Here is a 22,591-nt window from a genome sequence, read left to right on the forward strand (position 1 = left end):
GTACTCAACTCCCTGACTAATAAAGGCAAGCATGCCATGCGCCTTGTTTGCCATAGTATCTACTTGCATAGCCACTTTCAGGGAGCTATGGACTTGAACCCCAGGATCCTTCTGTAAACAATGCTTTTCGGAGTCCTTCCATTAACTGTATACTTTTCCTGAATCTCCCACGTTTACCCAGATTGAACGCTATCTGCCATTCTTCTGCTATCCACATCTCCACCAATCTTTGTGTTATCTGCAAACTTACTAATACATCCATCCATATAAAACAGCAGTAATCCCAGCACAGAACCCTGTGGTATGTGGGGCATGATTTTAAGGTAATTAGAGGAATGTTTAAGGGATATGTCAGAGGTAGGTTATTTACACAGAGTGGTGAGTGCGTGGAATACACTGCCATCAGTGGTAATAGAGTCAGATACATTAGAGACATTTAAGTAAATGAAGAGTATGTAGATTAGTCTAATTTTAGGACAGAATAAAAGGTCCACATAACATCAAGGGTCGAAGAGCCTGTACTGTGCTGTACTGTTCTGTGAACCACTCGCCAGAAAAATCCCTTTTCCACCAGTACCCTCTGCCTTCTACAGGCAAGCCAGTTCTGAATCCATGCAGCCAAGTCACCATGGATCTCATGCATCTGAATCTTCTGGATGAGGGACCTTATCAAAATCCTTACTCCATGTCTACAACATCCACTGTTCTCCCCTCATTGATCACCTTCGTCACCATCTCGAACGATTCAATCAACTTAGTAAGACATGACCTGCCCTGCACAAAGTCATGCTGCCTGTCCCTAATTAAACCAGCTTTTTCCAAATGTGCATAAATTGTATCCCTGAGAATTCTCTCCAATAGCTTCCCAACTATTGATGTGAGACTCAGTGGTCTGTAGTTTCCTGGATTATTCCTATTTCTCCTCTTGAACAGAGGAAGAGCATTACCTACTTGCCAGTCTTCCGGGACCTCTCCAGTGGCTAAGGAAGATAGAGATCTTGATCAAAGCCCCAGCAGTCTCCTCTCTTTCCTCACTCCATAACCTGGGGTAGATACCATTGGGCCCTGTGGACTTAGCCACCTTAATGATCCAACACCACTACTTTCTCAATTTCAAAATGCCCAGCATATTAGCATGCTCCACACAAATCTCACTATCCTCCATATTCTTCTCCTGTGTGAATACCATTGCAAAGTACTCATTTAGGATCTTAGCTGCGTCTTCTGCCTCCAAGCATCCGTTCCGTTCTTTATTCTGGAGTAGTGCTACCTTCTTCCTAGTTATCATCTTGTTTTTAATGTATCTATAGAATGCCTTGGGATACTCTTAAACCCTTCCTGCCAAGGTTTTTCTCATGGCCCCTTCTTGCTCTCCTAATTCCCTACCTAAGTACTTTCCTGCTTTTTTCCTTATATTCCTCATGGGCTGTGTCCAATTTTAGCTGCTGAAACCTTTACATAAGATGCTTTTTTTGCTTTTTGACTAAATTCACAACCTTGTTTGTTAGCCAAGGGTCCCTTATCTTGCCATCCTTGTCCATCCTCCTTTCTGGAACATGCTGGTCTTGGATTGTCATCAGCAGGTCTTCAAACAGTTCCCACATGTCAACTGTGGGCTTGCCTGATAACAATTAACACTCCCTAGTTCCTGCCTAATACTGAGGTAATTTGTCCTCCCCTAATTTAGTACCTTCTCACAAGCTCCTGACTTATCCTTGTTCATAGCTATCTTAAAATTTTAAGAGTTGTGATCACTGTTTCCAAAATGCTCTCCCACTGAAAGGTCAGTTACCTGACCAGGCTCATTAGCCAGTGCAATGTCAAGTATGGCCGCTCCGCTTGTTGGACTATCCACGTACTGTTTCAAGAAATTCTCTTGAATGCACTGAACAAATTCTGCTCTGTCTAAACCTCTTGCTCTAAGGGAGTCCCAGTCTGTATTGGGGAAGTGAAATCACCTATTCGGACAACCCTGTTTTTATTGCATCTTTCCATAATCTGTCTACATATTTGTTCCTTAATGTCTTGGTGACTATTGGGGGGCATATAGTATAATCCTGTCAGAGTGATTGCACCCATGAAATGGTTTTATTTTGAGGATGAGGGAAATGGACAGCATAACCACTTTACTAAACATAACTTGCTTGCATGCATGTATTGTGTCCAGAATTGTGGTCACTGTTGCAAATGCACACAGCAATAATGGGGGAACTGTTCAACTATTTAAGTCTTTACTCAAATCAATGCAGTAATTATATTCTATATTTCAGAAAACAATATTCATGAAGTGTCCAGTGTATGTGGTTGTACAAAATTTGCAAATCAGTCTACTCACTATTTAAGATGCTTGATACGTAAACTATAAGGTGGTGCTTTGTTATTTATTGAGTTTTACAGGTCAGAAACCCGTGCTACAATACTCCGTGCTACCCTTACTCCCATCTCTCAGTCCCCATGAACAAGGTTTTTTCTGCTGCGGTGCAGGATTGAAGAATTATCACAGGATAATTTAACACTTGGCTGAAAATTAAATAGAGATAATTTTATTCTCCATGACTAGTAATCATCTTACTCTTTTTGATATTGCATATAATGTTGTCCAGGTCAGTTGCAGAGTCCACAGCACCTTTTCGAATACTACACTTTCGTATTTGTCTGGTCCAATGAAACAAGCTGATCATCAATGTTTAACATTCCATGAGGAGGATGAACCCTTCTGTAAATCTGCAGTCCTGTTTGTAAAGGCTGAAATGTCACCTGTGCTTCTGTCCTCAAGTCCTGAGTTTGCGTTTGAGTTTGAGCCCACAGTTTTCAAAGATCCAAACTGACACTTTTCCCTCTCATCTTAAAATTATGCCTTATAGTTTAAACTCACCAACACTAGGGAACTGACCTTTGCTATTCACTTTATTTATATCCCTCAATATTTCATAAATCTCTTTAAAGGTCATCCCTCAACCTCCGACATTCAAGTGAAGGAAGTCCCAGCCTTATTGGCCTTCCCTTATAATTCAAACCACCAGTCCTGGTAGTGTCCTTGTCAATCTTTTTTGTACCCTTTCCAATTTAATAAAACCCTTCCTGACGACTCCAAAACTGCACACAGTACTCCAAACGTGGCCTCATCAATGTCCTGCACAACCACAATATGACATTCCAGCTCCTATACTTGGTGGTCTGAGCAATGAAGGCAAGTGTGCCAAATCTTTTTATCACCCTGTCTATCTGTGATGCAGCTTTCATAGAACTACGTACCGAACCCCTAGGTATCTCTGTTTGGCAGCACTCCCCAGGGCCTTACTATTAAGTGTACAAGTCCTGCCCTCGTTCGTCTTATTAAAATGCAACACACCTCATTTATCTAAATTAAATTCCATTTGACACTGTGTGGCTTATTGACCCAGTTAATCAAGATCCCTTGTAATCTTGGGTATCTTTTTTCACTGTCTACCACCACCAATTTTATCGTCCTCTATAAAATTACTAATCATGTTTGCTATATTCTCATCCAAATCTTTTATGTAAATGACCAATTCCTGCAGATCACTGCTACTCATAGGGCTCCAAAAAGCCAACCTCCATCACTAGCCTCAGTCTCCTATCATCAAGCCAATTTTTTACTCAGTTGGCAAGGTCTACCTGAATTCCATGTGATCCACTTTACTAACACACTACTGTGTGGAACATTAAGAGTCTTGCTGCAGTTATAGACAGCATTTACTGCTCTGCCCTCATGTGTCCCTTAGCAACATCCTTAAAAAAACTCAATCAAGTTTGGGCGATACTATTTCCCATGCACTAGGCCATGCTTTCTATCCTTAAACAGTCCTTGCCATTCCAAATGAATGTAAATCCTGTCACCAACAACATAACTACAACTAACGTCAGACTCCGCAATCTGTAGTCCCCAGGCTTCTCCTCACAGCCTTTCTTAAATAAAGGCACAATATTAGCCACTGTCTAGTCTTCTGGCACCTCCCCTTTGCTTGTAAATGATACAGATATTTCTGCTCGAGGCCCCACAGTTCCTTCCCTAACTTCCCACAATGTCCTAGTATACACTTGATCGAGTAAGAGTCATACAGCACGGAAAGAGATCCTGAGGTCCATGCCAACCAAATCTCCCAAACTAAACTAGTCCCACTTGTCTGTGTTTGGCCCATATATCTCTAAACCTTCTGGAGATTTATCAACCTTGATACTCTTCAAGACTTCCAGCATCTACTGTCTGTAAGGTGGACTATTTTTATGACAACTATTTATTTGTGTTCCCTAGCTTCCATGTCTTTCAGCACATGGACTTAAAATATTCTTTTCTTATCTCTCCCGTTTCCTGCCGTTTCACATGTAGAATCTCTGGATTATTATCCTTAATGTAATCTTCCAAGGCTATCTCATATTCCTTTTTCTCGCCCTTCTGATTTCCTTCTTAAGCGTGTCGCTACTCTCCTTATACTCTGATGTTTTCTTGATCCTAGTTGTTTATACCTAATATATATCTCCTTATTTTGTTCGACTAGAGCCTCAATTTCTCCAGTCATGCATTTTCCCTACTATCAGTCTGCCTTTCACTCTAACAGGAACATACTGACTCTGAATTCTGGTTATCTCACTTTTGAAAGCCACTCACTTGCCAGTTGTCCCTTTACCCACAACCAGTCTACCTCAATCAACTTTTGAAAGTTCCTGTCTCATAACCGTCAAAATTGGCCTTACTCCAATTTAAAGCTTTAACTTCTAAACTAATAGAATTACGATCAGTGGTCCCAAAGTGCTCCCCCACTATCACTTCAGTCATTTGCCGTATACATGGTGTTAAATGCCTGACTGCAACAAGAACATTCCTCTAGTGATTGTAATAAGTTCAACCAGGTGGACTTCAGAATGGGTTCCCTGATTGGACCAGATTAACAGCCACAACCAGGGAGCCCTGGCTGATAGGTATGAACAGGAGTGTCAGACATCCAGTTCACTTTGAGAGCTGGCTCTGAGAGAGCTAGATCTGTGTGAAGGACTCTCCATGGGTAAATAAAGATGACTTGGTGACAAGATACCAGCCCCTCTGAAGTTAGTTCAATTCCTATTGCTGTTATATTGTTGTTGATATTTTGTTCCAGAAATGTCATTTTGTATCAATCCACCATCACCTGGTGATTTCTGAAAATCAACTGAAAACACTGCTGCTCCACGTTTCCTAGCTTTTTGCCATAGATTGCTCTGATCTATTTTCCTTGGGTCCAAAATTGATGACTTCTGACTTCACATTGGATACATTTGTAGCAGATTAGAGTTTAATGAATTAATCTATTGATGTACTTTTGCTAATTGCTGCTCCCATCGACTATTTATGGTGCCATCTGCCTTTAGTGTCATCAACAAAGTGCAAATTGTCTGTCCAGGAATGCACAGTGCTAAAGGCAAAATGTCATCTGCCTGTATGAATTTACTTAGTGTTTAAAAGCAGTTGTATTTTAAGATACACTTTGTATAATAGTAACATAGTGCTGACTTCGATAAATATGAATTGGTGCATTTTGGTAGTAGAAAATTAGGGGCATGTATTTTCATTCAGAGGATGTGGGTGACACAGGCTGGGCCAATATTTATTGCCCATCCTTAATTGCCCTGGAAGGTTGTGGTGAGCTGCCCTTTTGAATTGGTGAAGTCCATTTGGTGGAGTGTACCCATAAATCCATTAAGAAGTTTGGCTCAGCAACACTGAAGGAGCAGTAATATATTTTCAAGTCAGGATGGTGTGAGACGTCGAGAGGGAAGTGCAGGTAGTGTTCCCATGTAACTGCTTCCTTTGTTCTTCCTTTGAGATGATGATGGTCATGAGTCTGGAAGCTGTCAGAGGAGCCTTGGTGAATTTCTGCAGTGCATCTTGTAGATAATACACATTGCTGCTACTCAGTAGTGGAGGGGCTGACTGTTTGTGGATGTGATGTCAATCAACTTTGTTTGTGGAGTCAAGCTTCTTGAATGTTGTTGGAGCTGCACCTCTTCCAGGCAAGTGGGGAATATTCCATCACACTCCTGATTTGTGCCTTGTAGATGATGAATAGGCTTTGGGAAGTCAGGAAGTGAGTTACTTGCTGCAGGATTCCCAAACTCTGACCCATTCTTGCAGTCACAGTACTTCTAAAACTAGTCTAGTTCTGTTCTGGTCAATGGTTACCAGTGAATAGGTTTCACTGATGGTGATGTCACTGAATCTCATGGGGTGATATTAGATTCTGTCTTGTTGGAGATGTTTATTGCCAGCTCTTGTGTGGTGCAAAAGTTATTTGTCACTTGCCAGCCCGTGCCTGGATAATGTCTGGTCTTGCTGCATTTGGGCATGTCCCGCTTCAGTATGTGATGAGTCATGACTGATGCTGAAGATTGCACAGTCATGAGAAACATCCTCACTTCTGGCAAACAGCTGGAGGAAAGGTCCCACCACCACTACCGAACGCACAGCACATGCATACTTGATGTGTCACTTCATATTTCAGAAGAAATCACTGATTCATAGTTTGGCCATGGCAAACCATTTCAACATGACGGTTTAAAATAAAAGCCTGTGCAAATTAAATGTATATCTGGGGCATAATTGTTTTTACTGTGGCTGCTTAAATATGAAGGAAGAACGTAAAATTCTTAAGAAATTCAGTGGGTCAGGCAGCATCAGTGGATAGAACAAGTTGATGTTTCAAGACTATGTTTTCCACCCACCTGAATATGTAATGTGCTCATTTCCTCCTCAAGACTTCATTTTTAAGGTAGTATTCTGGGATACACTCAAATTCTTCTGTGTATGCTTTTTGATAAAACTGCTTTATTTTTCATCTTCATGTTGTAATTCTGCTAATTTGTGAACTAATATTGTCTACTTTGTCTTTGACCTGTTGTTTTTTTCCTCAAACATTCACTCAAAAATAGTTTCTGATAATTGAACTTCAACTTCCTTATCTTTACTCTTTGATTTCTCCTCCTGTTTCAACCTGTGGCTTTGTGACCTAATTACCACAGTCCGAAAACTTCCAAGGATATACATCCTGAAACAAGTCAGTGAGGAGTCACTTGTGCATGAGATGCAACTGCCTGCTCCCTTGGCCTAATCCTGTTAAACTGCTAATCAGCCACCATACTGTTTTACTCCCCATGTTAGCTGATATTATTAACATTTCTCATGATTGTCCCCCTTTGTTTTAAATCTTCCATCATCGTTCCTCTCTTCAAAACAAATCTTTTTATCAGATGGGACATCACGTTACATCTGTATAAGACATTGGTAAGGCCACACTTGGAGTACTGTGTACAATTCTGGTTGTTCTGCTACAGGAAGGATGTTATAGAGCCATTGAATTTCACAGTACAAAAAGGTTGTCCCATTCTTCTCTATCTCCGCAGCCCTCTAAATTCACTTCTACTTATATATCCAGCTCTCTCTTGAAATCACTGATGGAATCTGCCTCCACTATGTTCCAAATTCTAACAACTCTCCAACTAAAGTTTCTTCTTATCTTGGAAAGAGTGCAAAAACGATTTACAAGGAAACTGGAAGGTTTTAAGTTATAAGGAGAAGCTGGATAAGCAAGGAATTTTTTCCCTGGAGTGTAGAAGACTGTGGGCTGACTTTATAGATGTTTATAAATTATGAGGGGCTTAGATTATGTGAATAGCCAAGGTCATTTTCCCAATGTACAGAGATCCAGAACCAGGGGCATAGGTTAAAGGTGAGAGAGGAAAGATTTAAAAGACACCCAAGGGGCAACCTTTTCAGACAGTGTACTGCATGTATGGAATAATCTGCCAGAGGAAGTAGTACCGGTAGGTCCAATTATAACATTTAAAAGACATTTGGGAGGGTATGTGAATAGAAAAGGTTTAGAGGGATATGGGCTGAACACAGGCAAATGGGACTAGTTTAGTTTAGGAAACCTGGTTGGCATGGATGAGTTGAGCCAAAGGGCGTATTCCCGTGCTTTATGACTCTGTGACCTTTCACTGTAACAGATGGCTCAGTTTGTTTCACTTACTTTTGACGGTCAGGGATTTGTATCAGGCATCTGCCCTCCATGTTTGCAGATTGAATGTAAATGTTTTGTATTTTATACAGGAGAGAAGAAAGTTAAAACTCAGAAAAGTGATGCTGCTGTTTGTGGGAAGCATAGTGAGAATTACGATCATAATAGGACTCCTGTTTCTCCAGGGCCATCTGTAAGTCTGTTGTGTTTACATGTCTTTTGATTTGATCCATAGACTAATGGTTTTACTGCCTTTCCCTTTAACTTGATGTCAGACTCCATTTGTACTGTCAAAGAAATGGGTAAGAGGAATGTTTGTGTAAAAACTATATATGAAGTTTTAAATTCTTGTGCTCTGTTCTTTTTTAGTTAATGTCGACTGCAAAGGGGAATAATGAGGAATCTACACTAGTGCCAATAGCTGGTAAGATATTTTCTGGTCGGAGCAAATTGCTGCCGATGCTGAAGTCTGTACAGAAAGCAAAAAATGTTAGTGGTCACAGTGAGTCAGGCAGCATCCATGGGGAGGGAGAGTAAGCTAGCATTTTGAGTATAGATCAGTCGTCTTCAGAGCACCAGTTCTGAATAATTCCTTTTGGATGTGAAATGTTAAGATACTTTCCTCCATCCAACAGTGACTTTTATTGGGCGATGATGATGGTGACACACCAGTATTGATGATTGGAAACAAACTATTATTGAAGATAGTGTGTATGAATGGTCTAAAATGGAAAAGAAGTGACTTAATTCCATGTTTTGTGAGTTACGTTACTTCTAAGCCCCCTCCACCCATCCCAAAAAGCATCTCAAAAAGAGATCTGAAAAAGATATTGATACTGCCACAAATCTGCATTTGGTAAAATGCTTGCAGAAGTCATTTTTAAAATTCTTTTCCTCCTACATGATAGGTGTTAGATGAGCCAATTCCACTTGTATGGATGTAACCTGGATAGAAGTTAAATCGCCTTTTAGAAGGAGGTTGACCAATCAGTTGGTAGACCAGTTCAGAACACAACCTGCTAGTTTCTCAAATAACTCCACAGAGGCCAGTACCTCATTCCTAAGTCACCCTTCATTTATATGTAGAGAGTCCTTGATACTGATTCAGCTCCCACTGAGCCGGCTCGGAGTGTACAGGATGTCTGACACACCCTGTTCTTATCTGTCAAACAGGGCTCCCTGATTGAACCAGGTTAATAGCCCCAATCAGGAAACTCCTGAGGTCCACCTGGCTGACCTTATTCCAATCAGTAGATCCCTCCCCCTCTAAGTCCAAGGAGAAGGCTGGTTCTTTTTTTAAGCTCCTCCTGGGGCATTTCAGCACCAGGTCAAGTTCATCCAGTACCAGAAATGGTGTGCCTGCCAGCAGTGTGTGGCTCAATGCATCCGCATTTGCTACTTGGCCTACCAGACAGTATATGCACTTAGTATTAAAGCCCATTGCTCAACTCGGCTTGAAGTAATGGGCGGTAGTGCCTTTCCTGCTTTAGGTAGATCAAGCAGTGGTTTGTGGTCTGTTATTATTACAAATTGATGTCTGTAAATTTATCAGTGGAACTTCGTGATTCCAAATATGACCGTCAAGCCTGCCTTCTAAGTCAGGGCACATATATGTTCTGCATTAACCAAAGACCTGGGTGCAGTATGCTTTTGGGTGTTCCTCACTATTGAGACACCTATGAGTTAATACTACCCCATTGCTATATGGGGAGGCATTGCATGACTGGGTGCCTCCTAGCAGAGCGCTTTAGGGAACATCTCCGAGACACCCGCACTAATCAGCCAAACCGCCCCGTGGCCCAACATTTCAACTCCCCCTCCCACTCTGCCGAGGACATGGAGGTCCTGGGCCTCCTTCACCGCCGCTCCCTCACCACCAGACGCCTGGAGGAAGAACGCCTCATCTTTCGCCTCGGAATACTTCAACCCCAGGGCATCAATGTGGACTTCAACAGCTTCCTCATTTCCCCTTCCCCCACCTCATCCTAGTTTCAAACTTCCAACTCAGCACTGTCTCCTTGACTTGTCCGGACTTGTCGAACCTGCCTATCTCCTTTTCCACCTATCCACTCCACCCTCTCCTCCTTGACCTATCACCTTCATCTCTTCCCCCACTCACCCATTGCACTCTATGCTACTCTCTCCCCACCCCCACCCTCCTCTAGCTTATCTCTCCATGCTTCAGGCTCACTGCCTTTACTCCTGATGAAGGGCTTTTACCCGAAACGTCGATTTCGCTGCTCGTTGGATGCTGCCTGAACTGCTGTGCTCTTCCAGCACCACTAATCCAGTAATTGCATGTCAATACCAGATCTTGCTTGGGCTCATTGTGTGCCAACACCTGAGGGGATGATAGCTGTTTCTTCACTTCCCTGAAAGCTGTGGCTTGGCTATGCAATCACATTTGACGCTGACCCTTTTTTATGAGTTGATGCAAAGATGCCAGGATGAAGGCCAGGTTATGTATGAACTTTACATAATAATTCACCAGCCCAAGGAAAAACCTAAACAGACGTTGGTGCCTACACTTTACCTTCAACTGTGTAATCTGGTCTGACTCTCTAGACCAAGTCGGAATGTACAATTTTCCCTTCCAAGGCATATGCTCCCCTGGGAGAAACATCTAAGGACTATGTCCAAGTTCTCTAAGTGCTCCTTATTGGTCTTCCCTGTTAATAGCACATTATCTAGGTAGATGGGTAATCGGGCTAGACTTGTAAAATGTTCTCCATTGTGCACTGAAAAATTGCATGGGCTAACAATACTGCAAATGGCAGTCTTGTATGTTGGTGCAAACCTTTATGGGTATTAATTATGGCATACTTCCGGGAATCCTTCTCTGACCGTAATCGCAAGTACGCATGGCTTATGTCCAGCAGGGGCGGCATCCGCTGCAGCTTTGCATATACATCCTCTATACGAGGGATTGGAAGTTTATCTAGCTGCGAAAAGCTGTTTACCATTTGTTTAAAATGCCCACAAAGGTGAACCAACTCGTTGGGCTTCACAAATCAGTATAACCGATGCTGTCTGTTCTGCAAACTGGACTGGTCTGATAATTCCTTCATCTTCCAGACTTCTGGTTTCTGCTTCTACTTTTGCCCATAAGGCAAATGACATTAGCTGGACCTTGTCCAATTGTGAAATTGTTTCCTGGTCAAGATGAAAGGTGGCCTTGGCTCCAATGATGGTCCCAAACCCTTCCTGAAAAACGTACAGGTATTAGGACTTTGCTCAGGCAGCCATTTTCTAATTGAAAACTGTTGAGCCACTCTCGGTGAACCTTTGTCCATCGATCTTGCCCAAACCTTTTGCTACAATCAGTGATAACTGAACCAGCTACTTCTCTTAAGAAACCAGAACCAAAGTTGTAGCCTTAACCTGTAAAAGCTCCCCAGTATAGGTTCTCAGTGTAGCTGAGATCTTGTACAAATTTAAGGGTTGGAGTCCAGAGTGATTTTTGATAAAGACTGGTTCCGCTTTTCACTGAAAAGGCCACACTGGTATCAACCTCCATTAGAATTGGGTGACTATTTAACCAGATGCTTATTTGATTGTTCTGATTTGGATGTTGCTTAGCAATTCAACTGTTCCAAATCAGATATTGGTGGACTTTCCAGGGTGTGCAATCTCTGGTTTACCAGCCAATACAGTTCCCTTACTCAGTTCAGGCCGAGTGGGACTCTTTTGTTTTTTCCTGTCTCGAGTCTGCACACTGGTGCCTTGCCAACTGGGATCCTAAAGGAAATTTTAACTGTTGGGTTGAGGCTTGACTTTGTTTTGAGGTTTTACTTTGGGCCAGCAGAGTCCCTCTGATCAGTATATGCCCTGAGTGAGGCTATGCAATTGCCTTCACTCAAGTAGTACTCTCCATGCTTAGTTGATTGGCATGGGTGTCCACTTCCATCGGAATACCCCACAACTGATATGCTCCATTTGCTGCATTTTCCAATGATAAAACCAGTTATAGTGCCAGCTTGAAATCCAGCTGGGCTTCAGCTACTAAGTACTTTTGCTTGGTTACATCAGTAATCCCACATACCAACTGGCCTCTTAGCATCTCATTAAGGATTAAACCAAAGTCACATGCCTCTGCGAGTCATCTTAACCTAGTCAAAAATTCTGATATAGATTCCCCTGGCTCTTGAATTGCTGAGCAAAGCCGATATTGTCTCAGAATTAGAAAAGGGTTTGGGTGGTAATATTCCTTAACTAAATACATTAACACTTGAAAGGTTTTAGTATCTGGGGCCTCAGGGAAAGTTAGGCTCCATATAACCAAAAAGACTGTGGGTCCTGAAGCATTCAGGAGAATTACTCAATGCTTTTCATTTCCCCATTTAAAACAAACACATTCTTTCCACATACTGAGCCCAGTTTTAAATGGCAGGATCGACTGAGTCAAGTTTCCCAAACAATAGCACGATGCCAGAAATGCTAATCCCAACTCAAAAACAACTGTTGCGATCAAATTTCTTCAGGAATGTGCTTTTCTCTTGTCACCACTGAAATTACTGCACAGAGGCCAATATCCTATCCTCAAATCACCCTTTATTTATACATGGTGAGTTCTTGACACTGAAGCAACGCTATTAGAGCCAGCTGTCAAAGTGAACTGAACCTCTGACACTCCTGTTTTTATATCTGTTAGCCAGGGCTCCCTGATTGGGGTGGTCAATCTGGTCCAATCAGGGAATTCATACTCTGAGGTGCACTCGGCTGACCTCGTTACAGTCACTGCAGTTTCCTTCTTTGAAATGAAAACTGCCATAATAGGAAATCGATCATGATCCTTTGGTTGCAGCAAGCACTTGGATCTGAGAACCGCAAGAATTTTCTACTTTGTGTTTCATGTTGTGGCAGATGTGGAGAGCAGATCTTCTGTTTATCTGGTTCTTACCAGGTTGCGAAGATTGAACTTTCTTTATTTAGACTGTTTGAACTGTCACTTAGGATATTTTCATTCAGCCTGTTCAGTTATGTTATGGCACACTTCTGGAGCATGTGGGACTTGAACCCAAGTCTTTTTACTCAGAGGCAGGACAGTGTGCCATAAGAGCCCTAACTACCACTTATCACTGGGAACTCAATAATTAGTCTAAGGACCCTGCAATCTGTCGACCAGTTAGCACAATTGATAATACCAGTAAATTGTTGAGCAGAGAGGAGGTCATTACAGTTATGCATGCATTACTTTAACAAATTCATTTTAAGAAGAGAATTTAAGAAATGTTTTGTAGAAAAGGGGTTTAGTGTAGGAATTCCAGAACATGGATCTTAGACAGCCAAAGGCATGGTATTCATTGGCAGGATAATAGCAATTGGAGATATACTGAAAATCAGAATCTTAGTCATCAAGTGATACTAAACGATGAGGGACAAAGTGACAGAGGGATTTGATTGTGGGGAGAGGTGATGCCAGACTGAGGGTTGTTATACACTGGTGTCTTGTATTTTTATGGTATTGCTGATGCAGCAAATTGTCTAAAGCAAACGCTGAGCAATATGTAGTGGTGGAATATCAGCACACCTTTGTATTCCACCATGGCTTGATGCCTCTTTTTAGCTTTGGGACAATATAGCTAAAATGGAAGGAAGGCTTGTATTTAAACAGCACCTTCCACATTTCCATAAGACCATCCCAAATGGCTTAACAGCCTAACGTATATAGAACAAGCTCCCTTTGTGATTAAAGAATAAATACTGTCTGTGTCACAGCAATATGGCTCTGCTTCTCTTGAAAAGAACCATGCTATGGATTCTGTCCAGCTGAGAGAGAATTGTTGCCTTGGTTTAACATCCCACATCTCTGATTGTCCAGTACTGAACCAATGCTGCAGTAAATGTCCATCTGAACTTTTGTGGTTGTATCTCTGGACTGAGATTTCAACCCTCAATTTTCTGATTCAGAGGGAAGAGTGTTGCCAACTGAGTCACAACCGACACTATATAGTAGCAAGGACATTTGTGTGTAATATATGGTTAGTTTATGAGGTATTTTTACATTGTTGTCCACAAAATGGGAGCAGTGAACTGTTTACCATGTCCTGCTCCTCCATCGCGTGCTCCCTTGACTTGCCATTACGTACAATCCACCAACTGATGAGGATGGATTAAGAAGTTTGGGAGGAGATTAGTATGGAGTACAACCACTTACTCTTACCAAATCTGCAATAGTTCAGTTAACACAAAAATGTGCTGGAATATGGTATCCTTGATCTATGGCATGTTTCTTTGTTATATTTTTGCGCTCACACAACTTAAAGCAGGTCTTTGTTCAAGTGGGAAGGTAGCACTTTTATTATCTTTATAACCAGTGTTTTGGTTAAAGCAGGAACATTTATCATAACGCCAGAATGACCAGGAAGGATGTTGTGAAACTTGAAAGGGTTCAGTAAAGATTTACAAAGATGTTGCCAGAGTTAGAGGATTTGAGCTAAAGGAAGAGGTTGATTAGGCTAGGGCTGTTTTCCCTGGAGTGTCGGAGGCTGAGGGACGACCTTATAAAGGTTTATAAAATCATGAGGGACGTTGATAGGGTAAATAGACAAGGTCTTTTCCCTACCGTGAGGGAATCCAGAACTGAGGGCATAGGTTTAGGGTGACAGGGGCAAGATATAAAAAAGACCCAAGGGGCAACTTTTTCACACAGAGGGTGGTGCGTGTGTAGAATGGGCTCCCAGAGGAAGTGGCAGAAGCGAGTACAATTGCACCATTTAAAAGGCATCTGGATGGATATATGAACAGGAAGGTTTGGAGGGATATGAGCCGGGTGCTGGCAGGTGGGACTAGATTGGGTTGAGATATCTGGTTGGCATGGATGGGTTGGACCGAAGGGTCTGTTTCCGTACTGTACATCTATGACTAGTATCATGTCCCATCTAAAAGCCAATCCTGCAATGCGCTTGAAGTGTTAAGAAGTGAATGTCCTCACTTGCAGAGGTAAATTTTACCAAACAGGCATTCTACAAAATGGTGTGTTGTCACGTGAAATGGGAAGAACAGTGCATTTAATTCTAAACCTCTCTTTCAGTTCCTGATGCATAATCTCTTTGAAATACTGTGTTCAAAATCTGAAATTTTAGAAACTTATTAATTTTGATCTCTTTTAAATTATAATTGTTGCAGGAACTCCTTTTCGTCTTCTCCTCGAGAAAATTGCAGTTTCCCCCCATGGTGAAGAATATGGAGAATGGGACACTCGTTCCCAGACAGAGGCTCATGGCACAAAAGAACTACCACCAAGAAGTCTTGTCATACACCAGCAAGATGATGCACATTTGGCTTTCTTAGGTAATCAGAATGTCAATTAAAAACAAAATATTGTAAATTCTAGAGATCTCAAATAAAAACAAAGTGCTTGAGCACCTCAGCAGGTCTGGCAGCATCCGAGAGAAAATTAATGTTTTGAATGAGAGGAGAGAGATTTACAAAAAGATGAGGGACAAATCTTTTTAACGCAGAAGGTTGTTCGTGTGTGGAATGAGCTTTCAGAGGAAGTGGTGGATGCAGGTACAATTACAACGTTTAGAAGACATTTAGACAAGTACGTGAATAGGAAAGGTTTGAAGGGATAGGGGCCAGGAGCAGGCATGTGGGAATAGTTCAGTTTTGGATTATGTTTGGCATGGACTGACCGGTTGGACCGAATGGTTTGTTTCTGTGCTGTATGATTCTATAATTCTACGACATAGCCAAGAACGTGATAAAAATAATGTTGAGCTAATTTGAGTTGTTGCATGTTAAAAGAGATTGTGCAACATTGTCCAATCCTGACATGCGTTATGAGTGATTTGGTAGGGAGATAGGGTGAAGTGAAAAATCTGAGTTTGTTGCTGCACAAAGAAAGTTTGTACATACCAGCAGTGTAATAAATGAAGTCAATATTTTGACATTTTTACAGTATTCTATTCTGAAATGCTTGTCTTTTTAATTAAAAAAGTTATTTTGGTTTTGTAAATGTAGATTTTTTTTTAAATTGTGAGAAATCTGATACACTGAGTCATAATACTCAAAATCAGTCAGTCAGTCACTCCTGTGTGAATCAGTACGTTCTGTAAACTGCAATAATGTGATTACATTTTGAGCTTGCCAATGACCTTGACTGTGTGACTGAGCTCCGAATGAATCTTCTTTTTATCATAGAGTCATACAGCATGGAAGCAGACTCTGCAACCAGTCCGTGGCAAACATAATCCCAATCTACATGAGCCCCATCTTCCTGCTCCTGGCCCATATCCCTCCAAACGTTTCCTATTTATGGACTAAGCATTGTTGGCATTTATTGCCCCATCTCTAATTATCCTTGATGCATTGAAGAATTGATAACTTTTTAAAATGTGGAATAATATTTCTCTTTTGCTTTTACGTAGAGGGTTATTCACAAATGACATCATCAACACAGCCAAGAGAAGAAACGCAAATGCAGAAACTTCCAGAAAGATTGGAAAAAATTTCTGATACAGCATCAACAGCCATTGATGTAGCATCAAGAAACCTTAAGATTGTGCAGGATGAAAAACAGTATGCAAATTCAATGGGCTTGAATTTCAAATCTGCAAAAGATCTGCCATCAAATGGGGATGTTAAAAAGTCATCAGAGGGTGCTTTGTATTGGTCAAAGTCAGTAGATAAGGACAGTTCTGCAGAGTCGTTTGAAAAGAATCCAATAGATGCAAAATCAGCAGTAAAAGGGAAACTGCAGGTTATCAGATCAGCAAAAGGGCAGGACATTCTTCAAAAACTGGCTAAGAAGGTGCAAGAGGCTGGAATTAAACCATGGACGTGGAAATCAAAACGTGAAGATTCAGAAAATGTCTCTCAAAACTTGTTTGACAATGAAAGCAAGTTGATGCAATGTTTCCAAAAAGCTTCCACCTCCGCTAATGAGAGTTCTATTGCCCAGTATGTGTGTACAGAGACATCTGATCTCCTTGTGAAAGACAAAAGCTTGCATAATCTTTTGCCAGGCCAAACATTGAAGCATCCTGCATCATTGAACAGAGGAGGTGCTGATCAATTGGAGGCTGAACTAGACTTGGATTCAGTTTCCTCAGATGGTTCTACAACAGCAACATGTGCTGTCAGGGAGCCAAAAATATTTATATCTTCCGTGGACATTCATTCTGCCAATGAAGCAAATGCAAATGGGGGCTATTTGTTACTAGATTCCACGCAGTAGAATTTGAAATTAGAAGTCTCTGACTGTAGTATGATACTGTCTACACACTCTTCCATTGCTGTGCTCATGATCTTTCCACGCCTTAATAGAAAGACTTGTCTGAGCAATAGAAGGCCAGAACATTTGGGCAGGTTTTGGAATAACTGAGCCCTAACCAAGACAAGTTTTGAAATCTAATTGCACACACTGTACCCTATGATTTGATTAACTCAAAAGTTTACACACAGCCCTTCTAAGCTGTTCAAGGAAGTCATGCAATGTTGCCTCCTTGGCCTAACAAGGGCCAGGTTTTCTCATTCTCTCTTCTCATTCTTCCCTCATCCAGCAGAAAATGAGAATGGAAAGGATTAGCTATATGAGCAAATAAAATTGCAAGTTGTAGAGTTGTTGACTTTGCATTAACACTATTGAGGAAGGAGGGGTTGGAAATTGATCCAGACTGGAATTGCAGTGATCAATGTGAAGAGCACATCCCTGAAAAGTAGAATATCTGTCAGAGTGTTTGTATTTATGAAGACATCAACAGTAATAAATTCACTCCTCCGTCCGATCCCACAGAGGTCAGTACTTGAGGCAATCTACTTACTTTACAAAATGTTCTTTCTGATGTCAGTGAGAAAACCCACATTTTGCTTTGTTAGAAAACAAGGCGTTAGTGCTGTTTTAAGGGAACAAGTTCACTTCATGTGTTAAGATCTGAATTTCTGAAGACTGGGGCCCCACTGTGGTAGACGCTGAATTGCTTGCTCTGCACAACCTGGAGTGACAGTGGATAAATCTATAATGTTGAAATGTGCATAATCTTTTATAAAATTGGACTTTATACTTCACAGTATAGGTTGGAACTTCAGTCCAAACTTAACCATGGTCTTACATGGAATGAATACATTTTGCAGAAAAACACATGTGCATTTCTTTCCCATGTATAACAGTTAGTTTTCAAATGTTCAACACTTCGCAACTATTTTTCATTTGTGCTTTCACCTCCAGGTTTTCAGTTTGTATTTAAGAAGTTTTGAAATCTTATAATAATGACAGGGGAGACAGAGTCTTAAAGTTTGGCTCTCTTCTAAAACAACTGCTTGTGGATTCTGATGGACAAAACTGGTTAGGGACTTCAAATATATAATTCTGCAAGAACCATACAATGCACAGTTATGTAACAATACAGTATTGTGGGAATCTTGTACTGTGCTCTGAATAGCTGTTCTTGGGGGCAATATATAACTGTTCAATGTACTTGCACTTGATTGTGAAATTAGTCATTTTCTTGTGATGTTGAGTGCTTGGATATGAAACTAATTTCCTCATGAAGCTGGTGACTCATCCTGGCAAAGCCTGGAGTAGTGAAGATCAGTTGCAGCAGTGGATGATGATAAATATTCTGAAATAGCCAGTAATACTCTTATGGCAACTTCGTTGTTGTGAGCTGTAGGTATAAAAATCCAGTTCTCTCCATTGTATTGTTTTGGTGCATAGCCCACGTATCGGAGGTATGTGGAGAATTATGTTAATATCCTTACATAACAGAGTTCAGTGCAGAGACTTCAATCTTGTATCCAGCATCTGTACAAACCTGTTCTAATTAATTGAACTGTGGCTGTGATATCCTTCATGTTCCCGTTTCTGATAGTCTCACACCTGTCATTCATATAGACTAGTCATCTTTCTATTTCTGTTTATTTGTTGGATTTCTGTTTTCAATTTGTGGGTCTGCAATTTTGAGGGCTGCTGTTAACACTTACCTCAGAAATGGGCAAATCCCATGTTAGGATGCCAAGATTGCCTATAAATACTCATATATGCAAATTGTTGAGAACTGGGTATCTACAGGATTCCTTGTTTTGTACTTTTACAGTCCAGTAAGATGCCCTGGGCAGCTGTGGGTATAACGCTTTATTAAAGCAAATTACTGTAGATGTCTGAAAGAAAAACAAAATATTGGAGAAACTCAGCAGGTCAGCAGCATCTGTGGAGTGAGAAATAGAGTTAATATTTCAAGGTCAATATGACTTTTCTCCTGGAAAGTCATATCAGACTTGAAATGTTAAAGCTGTTTCTCCTGTCTTCTCTCTCCTATTCTGTCTCCGTCTCTCCATCACTCATCCCACCACCCACCTCACACAGACTGCCAGACTGGCTGAATTTCTCCAGCGCTCTGTTTTGATAATTTATTTCTGTACTTTGCCATTAGCTCTGCTCCTTTGTATTTATTACAGCAGATTTTAGATGCTGGGCAGGATAATTGGTCCAAATGATAAATTTGAAAAATACAGTTTGTTTTTGTTTGAAATTTCCATTTTGAGTCTTCTCACTGTGCTGTGTATTTCACTTTATACTGCATACATTTCAAGGATTAACGTTCACTAGATTTTAGTTTGTTGCATGGGGTGCACGTTTGGCCGCATAATGGATTTGACAAGTCGGTGATTTGTTCTACCTCCCCATAATTTAGGCTTCACTGCCATGAGGAACCTTCCTCGGATGTTTTTTCTCTCCTCCTTTTGTCCAGCTTTGGCTTTTTTAAAAAAATGTTCTGTGAAAATGGCCTTTTTGTTTGCTAGTTTAGTATTCATTTGTCTATTTCGTGTTTTGTCTCAAATCCTTTTGAAATTACAGACCTGACTTAACAATGATAGATTTATTACAATGGAGAAGTTTGGCATGTGACAAATTTGTGGAATATGTAAGATTTCAAAAAAGAACTCAGAGGTCCTTGTACTGTTTCTAAGATATGTTATCTCATAGGAATATTGCTGCGAGAAAAAAAAAGCAAGACTGGCAGTATTCACTTATTTGAATGGGAACACTACAATAAAGTTGTTAAATAGATTTGCACAACCAACCACAACACTACTTTAAGTGCTAGTCTTCATGTTCCCTCTGGTTGTCTGTTACACTAAGGTTTATAATCTGGTGAGCAGTTGAGCATTTAGAAATTGCTTCAAAATCAGGACTGGTAACGGTTTATTTTAGGAAAGGAAATAAGTCAGAAACGTCTTATTCTTTTACTAGCAAAATTATGTTGACTTTTCTTCATATCATCCATCAAATATTCTTTTCCAAGAGATTTGAGCCATAGGCAGGTAATGTAATAGAATCCAGCTTTGATATTTGTTTATTTCATGTGTTTCATGAACTGTGTTGTGGGAAGAATGGCAATTCGGAGCTGGTTTGGAGAGGTGCTACAGGGTAGCAGATGGTTTCTGCAATAAATCATTTTGTTCTTACCCAACGTGAAAATAAACAATTAACTGGTTACTATTGCCATCCTTGCCAGAATACATCGCTTGAAGCAGAGTGGGCCTCTCCTGATCAAGTTGGGCTGTGGGGAGATGGAGATGCATTTGTCGTAAATAAAATGTAGACTTCCCACCCCTCTCCCACCACCTCAATTTGTAAAACTTAATTAAAAAATAAACTTTGGAATAGTACATCAGGATCTATAAAGGGAAACAACAAGTTAAGCTCTTAGTTGTATTTCTAATTGGTTAATTAACAGGACTAAAATTACTGAGATTCAGGCCTCCATTCTGAAAATAATCCACATCCAATATAATTGTCATTTTCCCTTTAAAGGAACGGTGAAGCTTGAAATAATCGTTTCTGATCACTCCAGTTCCATCACTACCAAGTTAAAATTTCCTTCCTATTTTTAATGTGTTGCTTAGGAAAAATATTCTGACGTCTGCATCTCCAGAGACTGCTCGAGTGCCCCAGCCCGCCAGCATTGTTCTGTACCTTACTTTCCCCATTGAATTGGATCTGCTGTGGGAAAGCAGGTTGATTGGGAGAAGGAGCAGTTACATTGACACTGGGTGTTGCCTTTATACCATGCTTGAATTTGAGCTGCTGCTGGTGAAATATAAAATTGTTACTTAATATTTTGGTACTGTTCAGTAGGAAATGCTTCCACATAGACTGATCCAAGCTGACCTTGTTTCTTTGATAGGATGTAACTGCGATGTAGAATACTATTTTTACCCTTGTTTTGGAATGCAGATTAGATAACAGTCTGTCCAGCAGAGTGTGTCAGTCCGCACAATTTCTACAAATCAATGTTATAAAGCCTTCAGAAGTTCTCCCTGCGCTCCCTTTGGGCCTTGGGTATTGCCAGGTTTACAGCCCTTTACTTTTGCTTTTGAACATCCAGGCAGTCTAGATTTTTCTTCATCCCACTTGCATGTTTGGAACTGTATCAGAAAATGCAGAGATTCAAACCTGGCAGCTTAAGAAAACAGGGCTACCAAGTTCACAATATAAGTGTAGTGTTATATGTACTGTAGAAGTCTAGTCTACTTTCAGTAGATAGTTAAAAGAATATTTTGGTTCTTTATTTTTGAAGCCTGTCTTCACAGTCAGACTTCATGTTGTTTACTCCATGCTGGATGAAAGAATAAATACATCCATGATGAAAGGACTCCATCGCCTGCACCTTTGATTAGCCTGTAGGGAAATGTGGGTTGGGATACAATTGCAAATTGCACTCTCTCCTGTCTAATGGTTGGCAGGTTGTTACAGTTCCAAGTAGCTGTTTAAAGCTGAGTGCTTTCAGATTTGTCATCAAAGGGAAGTAAAGAAATTATTGCATCAGCGTTGTTCTGTTGCTAATATTCATCCAAGTCACAGGGTCGTAAATCTAATGCCCAATGCAAGACTTTGAGCCCAACGTTTCGTCTAACCCTCCAATGCATTTTGCAGTGAGAAATTGCATGCTGTTCTGGATGATGTTCTTTCTTCAACCAGAAATTGTTCAACAGGCTATTAATCTTATTATTTGTGGGATCTTGTTTGTCCAAAATGGCTGCTTTTGTTTGCCGTCATAACAATCATTGCATTTCAAAATTGAAATTGTGAAACACCTGAAACATTGAAGATATGTATCAGGGTGCAGTAAAAATTCAAGGTTTTTTTTTGTAATTGTAACATATAAGGTATTTATCAGTGTAACTAATTAATGTGTTGCAAGAATTCTGTGAAAAGATGTGGATATAAGCTAGGCTGTGTGAAGGCTCCAGAGCATGACTGAATCATTTAATGAGGAAAAGCGGAAGTTGCTCCTTTATAGTTACTACTTACAAGCTGTAGAAGACACAACTTCCATTATTTTTAAAACTCTGGTGTGTTAAAGTGCTCGATCACATAATGGAAGTTTTTCTTTCACATTGTTGTAGTTCTTTGTGACTATGGAATGAATATCTTGCTTTTTTTTAAAATAGCAAATATTGATTTGCTAATGAATTTATTTGAACCTGTTTGTAAAGTAAAACCAGTGTTATTTGTATTTTTAATATTTTTCAATGAAAGGTGCATCACCTAACTGGTGAGAATTATTTTTAGTATGAATACTCTGTAAATACAGCAAACTGTTGCAATTAAAAGGCATATTTGCTGCAAA

At 40.5% G+C, this 22,591-nt stretch overlaps 1 protein-coding gene across 10 annotated transcripts in view; it reads left to right on the forward strand.

The window, feature by feature from the left end:
• The window catches only part of LOC140454444 (uncharacterized), a 183,724-nt gene extending 161,133 nt beyond the window's left edge, over window positions 1-22,591 (forward strand). For all 10 annotated transcript variants that reach the window (XM_072549181.1, XM_072549178.1, XM_072549188.1 and 7 more), the window contains 4 exons: window positions 8,105-8,205; window positions 8,382-8,436; window positions 15,141-15,305; window positions 16,385-22,591. In XM_072549181.1, coding sequence (XP_072405282.1) covers window positions 8,105-8,205; window positions 8,382-8,436; window positions 15,141-15,305; window positions 16,385-17,193 — 1,130 coding nt within the window. In that variant the 3' untranslated portion in view covers window positions 17,194-22,591. The remainder of the gene's footprint in view (window positions 1-8,104; window positions 8,206-8,381; window positions 8,437-15,140; window positions 15,306-16,384) is intronic.

This window comes from Chiloscyllium punctatum, chromosome 29 (genome assembly GCF_047496795.1).
Source record: "Chiloscyllium punctatum isolate Juve2018m chromosome 29, sChiPun1.3, whole genome shotgun sequence".
Taxonomy (NCBI): domain Eukaryota; kingdom Metazoa; phylum Chordata; class Chondrichthyes; order Orectolobiformes; family Hemiscylliidae; genus Chiloscyllium; species Chiloscyllium punctatum.